Raw genomic sequence first — 8463 nt, 5'->3', positions numbered from 1 at the left:
ATGATAGAAGGTGGTGTAGAAGTGCCAATGATTTGAAGACGGCAATATGTTTTATGATTGATTTTAACAAGAGAAATGCATTTAACACCGCTACTAAGGAAAATAGTTAACCTTTTTGTTGTTGTAAGAAAGGGTATGATAGAAGGTGGTGTAGAAGTGCCAATGATTTGAAGACGGCAATATGTTTTATGATTGATTTTAACAAGAGAAATGCATTTAACACCGCTACTAAGGAAAATACTTAACCTTCTTATTGTTGTAAGAAAGGGTATGATAGAAGGTGGCGTAGAAGTGCCAATGATTTGAAGACGGCAATATGTTTTATGATTGATTTTAACAAGAGAAATGCATTTAACACCGCTACTAAGGAAAATACTTAACCTTCTTATTGTTGTAAGAAAGGGTATGATAGAAGGTGGTGTAGAAGTGCCAATGATTTGAAGACGGCAATATGTTTTATGATTGATTTTAACAAGAGAAATGCATTTAACACCGCTACTAAGGAAAATACTTAACCTTCTTATTGTTGTAAGAAAGGGTATGATAGAAGGTGGTGTAGAAGTGCCAATGATTTGAAGACGGCAATATGTTTTATGATTGATTTTAACAAGAGAAATGCATTTAACACCGCTACTAAGGAAAATACTTAACCTTCTTATTGTTGTAAGAAAGGGTATGATAGAAGGTGGTGTAGAAGTGCCAATGATTTGAAGACGGCAATATGTTTTATGATTGATTTTAACAAGAGAAATGCATTTAACACCGCTACTAAGGAAAATACTTAACCTTCTTATTGTTGTAAGAAAGGGTATGATAGAAGGTGGTGTAGAAGTGCCAATGATTTGAAGACGGCAATATGTTTTATGATTGATTTTAACAAGAGAAATGCATTTAACACCGCTACTAAGGAAAATACTTAACCTTCTTATTGTTGTAAGAAAGGGTATGATAGAAGGTGGTGTAGAAGTGCCAATGATTTGAAGACGGCAATATGTTTTATGATTGATTTTAACAAGAGAAATGCATTTAACACCGCTACTAAGGAAAATACTTAACCTTCTTATTGTTGTAAGAAAGGGTATGATAGAAGGTGGTGTAGAAGTGCCAATGATTTGAAGACGGCAATACTGACGAAGTAGTTGTGAGCATGATGGAATTATCAAATGCTGAATGGACGGCACAATGATAATGTTTGGCGTTTAGCTCTAACTTCAAGTATAGATATATATTTGCAAAGGTTCTGTTCAGGAAGTGTATCTGATAGGAGAGTGTATGTGAATGATTATAGTTAAGAAAAAAAAAAAACTAATTTTAGCAGTTGTTATTGTGTGAAGGTCTTTTATTACAATTATTATTATTAAAATTAATATTAAAGTTATTGAAATTATTATTATTATTAAAAATATTAAAATGATTATGCATAAATATCTTGGATGGGTATATTGATAGAATTGTAAGAGAATTGATACTGTATTTAAAACGTTGAAACTTTGTTACCTGGATGCATCTTATTCAGAATCATTTCTAAATTTCTCTAAGTAAATGAAACATTCGGGATTCTGAACTTGTTTTATAACGTATGATTAAATCTTTATCTTGCTGTGAAATGCTTTAATCACACGAGGATTTAAAAAGTTCTTTAATGAAGTTATTATATGATTTGGAATAATAAAGTAATTAGAGGAGTGAATTCTACGGATAAGGGATCTCGTGCATGGAAGCTGAAGAAATGTGAATTTGTAGATAAGAGATAGTGAGGAAAAAATGTTGATAAGTGATAATGAGGAGAAATGTTGATAGGGAGTAATGAGGAGAAAGGGTGATAAAGGTTAGTAAGGAGAAATTTTATCCATGGGCAATGAGAAGAAATGATGCCAAGGTATGGTGAGAAGTGGTGTCAGATGATTGTGAGAGAAATGTTAGAAAGGCGCAATAAGGAGAAATTTTGACTAAGGATAGTGAGAAGACATTTAATACTGGCGAGGGCTAGTGAGGAGAAACTGATGATAGATAGCGAGGAGAAACTGTGACAATGGATAGTGAGGAGAAATGCTGACAAGAGATAACAAGGAGTAGTTTATGTTGAAAACGTATATGGTGGAGAAATGGTGACAAGTGATAGTGAGGAGAAATATTGACAAGGGATAGTGAGGATAAATTTAATGGTATCTAGGGATAGGGAGGAGAAATGGTGTCGAGGAATAGTGAGAGGAACCTTGGCAAGATACAGTGAGAAGTGTTGACAAGGGATAGTGAGAAGAAATGGAAACAAGGGATCGTGAGAAGTGCTGACAGGGGATAATGGGGAGAAATACTGACGAGGGATAGTGAAGAGAAATTTTATGTTGACAAGGGATAGGGAGAAGAAATGATGGCAAGGTTTAGTGATATAAAACTAGGTGAGAAAGTAAGGAGAAGTGTCGACAAGGGGTAGTGAGGAGAAATTTAAGGTTGAAAAGGGATAGGGAGGAGAAGAGTGATAGTGAGGAGAAATGCTGTCAGGGAATGACGTGGAGAAATACTGTCAATGGATAGTGAGGAGAAATTTGACGTTGAAGAAGAGTAGTGTGGAAAAATATCGATAAAGGATGAGGAGAAATATTGACGTGTTGACCAAGGATAGTGAGAAGAAATATTTATAAATGATAGTAAGGAGAAATGTCGACAAAGGACTGTGAGAATAAATCACATGGTCCAATCATAGATTTTGGGAGTGTTTGTAATGACGACTATTATGAAATGAATGTAGAAACTACTCATGTGAGTGAATGAAAACATTATTCTAATATGATAATTATTTTTATGGTTGACCTAAAATGAAAGGTGTTGGCTTCAATTTGTGTTGATTGGCGTTTTTTAAAAATCGATTTTGAAGAAATAAACACTTTTAGATGTTATAGGAAGTCAAAAGACAAGTATGAAGTCATCAGAAGTGAAAAATGAATATTTAGATGAAGCCAACAGAAGCCACTAGATCTTCAGATAAAGCCAGAAGATAACAGAAATCAACAGTTGTTTAGATGAAGTTAGAGAAAGTCAACAAAATGAATGAAATTGAATGATTGGAAGATGTGTAACGAAGTTGACTGTCGGCGAGGTCGCAGGCGGTCGTAAGAAATCGTAATAAATTACCGCACCAGGAAACAGAGGACCCAATCATGCGAGAAGCACCCAGTACTTTTTTCGGTGAATTACGTCTGGGTAATTCTTACCGCAGACTTCCCCTCGGTCATGTGTACTCCCTAAATGAAATCAAGAGAAAGGAAATAAAGAAACAAGTCCACCGAAGGGGCAGAAGAAATTCTTCGTTGTAACGAAACTTCACATGTATGGTGCCATTAAAATCTCGTTAGATTTCTGTATCACTTTGAAATGTGGTTCCTCCTTGCGGTCGTAATTGAAGGTATCGAAATGATATCGCACTGCGTATGTGTTGTAAATAGAAAATATTGTTTTTCTGTTCGGCGTAGTATTCCGATCATAATGATTGTTTTCACTGATCAAGATTTATTCTTCTGCGATCCATTTGAAGTGTTCGCCATTGTGCGAAGTGGTTGTTAGGTGTTAACAGAGAGGCGAAGTGAATGCAAGTAACGTTTATTCAACTGATAAGGAGCTTATAAACAAGCAGTTAAGGGTAAGAATGTCACAAAAATTCAAACAATCTAAAACATACGATGACAAGCTTAAAGAGGTTCTATTATCAGTGCGAGGAGCGAGAAATAAAAAATGAGCAATAGCATAACATAGTTTGAGCAAGTATGAAACACATGCTGTACACCATTAACTATTCACTATTACCTGGCCTATACCGTATAATACTCGATAAGGCAAGTTTACTATATACTATCAGTCTCCCTTTTCCCGCTTCTTATTGCTAAGAAATTTTCTTTTCTTACTTTGTCGTAATGCAAACACGCACACAGACGCATTGTACGTGTTATTATACTAGAAGATTGTTAAGGGAGGCACCAGCTTGAATTTTGGAGAAATTTTCTGATGTATTTTTTGGAGAGCCGCTATGCGAATTAAATTTTATCTCGTGTTTCCTATGTTTATTTAGGAAACTGAAACCTCTAGTTCAAGAGAGAGAGAGAGAGAGAGAGAGAGAGAGAGAGAGAGAGAGAGAGAGAGAGAGAGAATTGAAAAACGACTGGAAAATGAAAGTGTTGTTGAAATATTTTGGACTACGCTTAAGAAACCGTTGACAGATAAGAGGATTAAAACTATGGATCCGATTGTTTCAAGATGGTCCGGTCATGTCGAAAGAATGAAGGACTTTAGATTGGTGTAAAGATTGCCAAAAACTCGGAAGTTATTATAAAGGAGTTAAAACCATTGAAAGTGCTCGATAGATGGATGGAACACTTATTGAAAAGGAAGATCTTCAATATCCTCAAGGAACAAAGTGCGTTAAGGTGGAAGTGGTTTGTGCGTCATGCGTAGGATGATTTGACAAGCTGTTGATAAGACCCGTGTGCCAATTTTATGAAGAGACTAATCTGGCGAAAGGTTGCGTTATTCACAAGTATGTATTTTGCAGTTAACGTTTTTTTTTTTTTTTTTTTTTTTTTTTTTTTTTTTTTTTTTTTAGAATCAAAACCTCATTCTGTGAAACATATAGATGTTTGATATATATATATATATATATATATATATATATATAATTTTTTTTTTTTTTTCGCAGAAACAGAACCTTATTGTGGGAACTTATAGATGTTTTATATATATATATATATATATATATATATATATATATATATATATATATATATATATATATATATATATATATAGATAAATAAATATAGATATACATATTCATATATATATGTAATATATAAATATATATATATATATATATATATATATATATATATATATATATATATATATATATATATATGTGTGTGTGTGTGTGTGTTTGTTTGTTTGTTTGTGAGTGTGATAGAAAACAACAATAAAGACGGATTCAAAAAAGAAAAAAGTTTTGCTTCACTGCTGATATATTACTTGATCTTGCTGGTATTTATGTGTTTATCAAGAGAATGCTGTTATTTTCTTGACCGCAGAGATGAACTGCATCGAAAGTTTAGGGAACTGCTCTTAAGAGATCAAAGCTTTCACGAGCGCCATTCTTCTTCAACGTCGGAAGAATTCGTTGGAGTAGACACTCTTGTTTTGTGGTGAGGTTGGTCAAGAGAGCGGGAGGATTTTCTTGGAATTGGACTTTTTAGATTTTGAGCATCTGTTTATCATATATGTTTAATCTCTCTCTCTCTCTCTCTCTCTCTCTCTCTCTCTCTCTCTCTCTCTCTCTCTCTCTCTCTCGTCTGACAAATATCTTATTTATAATCTTTGCGTCACGGATATCATAGGCAGGAAACGAGTTGGAAAGGTCCCGGGGGAATTACTCTTTTCTTCAGTAAATATTTGTCATATCAGAACCTTGATCACATGCCTGAAGTTTTCATGAGTTGCTGTGATATGCCGGAGATATTTATAAGTGGTGCCGTATGCCCAAAGTTATCATGGGTTGGTGCCAAAGCCGTGAAGTTTCTGCCAGTTAGTGTCTTATACCTGAAGTTATCTTAGTTTGGTGTCATATGCTTGGAGATTTTATGGGTTGGTGTCATTTGCTGTAAATTTTCATGGGTTGGTGTAATATGCCTGGAGATTTTATGGGTTGGTGTCATATGCTGTACATTTTCATGGGTTGGTGCAATATGCCTGTAGATTTTATGGGTTGGTGTCATATGCTGTACATTTTCATGGGTTGGTGCAATATGCCTGGAGATTTTATGGGTTGGTGTTATAAGCTGTAAATTTTCATGGGTTGGTGCAATATGCCTGTAGATTTTATGGGTTGGTGTCATATGCTGTACATTTTCATGGGTTGGTGCAATATGCTTGGAGATTTTATGGGTTGGTGTTATAAGCTGTAAATTTTCATGGGTTGGTGCAATATGCCTGTAGATTTTATGGGTTGGTGTCATATGGTGTAAAATTTCATGGGTTGGTGCAATATGCTTGGAGATTGTATGGGTTGGTGTTATAAGCTGTAAATTTTCATGGGTTGGTGCAATATGCCTGGAGATTTTATTGGTTGGTGTCATATGCTGTAAATTTTCATGGGTTGGTGCAATATGCCTGGAGATTTTATGGGTTGGTGTTATAAGCTGTAAATTTTCATGGGTTGGTGCAATATGCCTGGAGATTTTATGGGTTGGTGTTATAAGCTGTAAATTTTCATGGGTTGGTGCAATATGCCTGGAGATTTTATGGGTTGGTGTTATAAGCTGTAAATTTTCATGGGTTGGTGCAATATGCTTGTAGATTTTATGGGTTGGTGTTATAAGCTGTAAATTTTCATGGGTTGGTGCAATATGCCTGGAGATTTTATGGGTTGGTGTTATAAGCTGTAAATTTTCATGGGTTGGTGCAATATGCCTGGAGATTTTATTGGTTGTTGTCATATGCTGTACATTTTCATGGGTTGGTGCAATATGCCTGGAGATTTTATGGGTTGGTGTTATAAGCTGTAAATTTTCATGGGTTGGTGCAATATGCCTGGAGATTTTATGGGATGGTGTTATAAGCTGTAAATTTTCATGGGTTGGTGCAATATGCCTGGAGATTTTATTGGTTGGTGTCATATGCTGTAAATTTTCATGGGTTGGTGCAATATGCCTGGAGATTTTATTGGTTGGTGTCATATGCTATAAATTTTCATGGGTTGGTGCAATATGCCTGGAGATTTTATGGGATGGTGTTATAAGCTGTAAATTTTCATGGGTTGGTGCAATATGCCTGGAGATTTTATTGGTTGGTGTCATATGCTGTAAATTTTCATGGGTTGGTGCAATATGCCTGGAGATTTTATTGGTTGGTGTCATATGCTGTAAATTTTCATGGGTTGGTGCAATATGCCTGGAGATTTTATTGGTTGGTGTCATATGCTATAAATTTTCATGGGTTGGTGCAATATGCCTGGAGATTTTATGGGTTGGTGTTATAAGCTGTAAATTTTCATGGGTTGGTGCAATATGCCTGGAGATTTTATTGGTTGGTGTCATATGCTGTAAATTTTCATGGGTTGGTGCAATATGCCTGGAGATTTTATTGGTTGGTGTCATATGCTGTAAATTTTCATGGGTTGGTGCAATATGCCTGGAGATTTTATTGGTTGGTGTCATATGCTATAAATTTTCATGGGTTGGTGCAATATGCCTGGAGATTTTATGGGTTGGTGTTATAAGCTGTAAATTTTCATGGGTTGGTGCAATATGCCTGGAGATTTTATTGGTTGGTGTCATATGCTGTAAATTTTCATGGGTTGGTGCAATATGCCTGGAGATTTTATTGGTTGGTGTCATATGCTGTAAATTTTCATGGGTTGGTGCAATATGCCTGGAGATTTTATTGGTTGGTGTCATATGCTATAAATTTTCATGGGTTGGTGCAATATGCCTGGAGATTTTATTGGTTGGTGTTATAAGCTGTAAATTTTCATGGGTTGGTGCAATATGCCTGGAGATTTTATTGGTTGGTGTCATATGCTGTACATTTTCATGGGTTGGTGCAATATGCCTGGAGATTTTATTGGTTGGTGTCATATGCTGTAAATTTTCATAGGTTGGTGCAATATGTCTGAACTGTTTGCGATAATCTCATTGTAGATCAGTGTAACTGAGCTTTGTTTGGAGAGTGAACTCTAGTAATTATATTTAAAGGGAGAGATCGATAGGCATTCATTTTAAATAACCTTATCTATAACAGCGAAAAGAAGAAAAAGGAAGCAAAAAAAAAAAAAAAAAAACTATCGCTGAACTGTGCAATGGTCTAATCTTTGTCTGTCATGCTAATGCTTATAGGGAGCTGTCACTGTTTAATCTACTTGTTTTATTAATAGACTGGCTTTTACCATTTCGTTGTTAATAAAACGTATGATTGAACATATATTAAAAACTGGAAAGTCACGTCACACATACTACCCAGTCAGAGGAAGTCTCTTTCATCGTGTCGATTATTAAATTAACAAGTGATTTCACTTTCCCCATAGATACCTAAGGCGACCAATTGGAGCTCTTCCTCTATTTACTCCCTCTTATTATCACATATGTCATTTCTGTCGTCTGTTGTCGTGAATGTGTCTCCCCCCTCCATACTCATCAGGTGGATTGATGGATGTGGGAATATGGTAAAATTCAATATGTCCTTCAGAGTATATTGTGAGGTCCTTCTTGGCCATATTGGCTTGTGCAGTATCTATGTATATTTTTATGTGTAGATTTTAGGCCTATTCTCCATTATTATTTTGCTGCGTTTCATTTATCTGACAATGGAAGGCACTGTATTTTTTAGTCGATCCACAGTTCAAGTTTGTTTACATGACTAGAGAAAATTAACTTTCGGTCTGCCTATCTCTACTGTTCTAGACAAAATACACGCGCACACACAAAC

At 35.3% G+C, this 8463-nt stretch overlaps 1 protein-coding gene across 1 annotated transcript; it reads right to left on the bottom strand.

Moving 5' to 3' along the window:
* Window positions 1-5591: 5591 nt before the first annotated feature.
* Window positions 5592-6716, bottom strand: LOC137630279 (uncharacterized). The gene has a single exon (XM_068361727.1). It carries the CDS (start codon window positions 6714-6716, stop codon window positions 5592-5594), a length of 1125 nt encoding a protein of 374 aa, XP_068217828.1.
* Between the last annotated feature and the right edge of the window lie 1747 nt (window positions 6717-8463).

This window comes from Palaemon carinicauda, chromosome 38 (assembly GCF_036898095.1).
Source record: "Palaemon carinicauda isolate YSFRI2023 chromosome 38, ASM3689809v2, whole genome shotgun sequence".
Taxonomy (NCBI): domain Eukaryota; kingdom Metazoa; phylum Arthropoda; class Malacostraca; order Decapoda; family Palaemonidae; genus Palaemon; species Palaemon carinicauda.
This window is presented reverse-complemented; position numbering and strand designations above follow the sequence as displayed.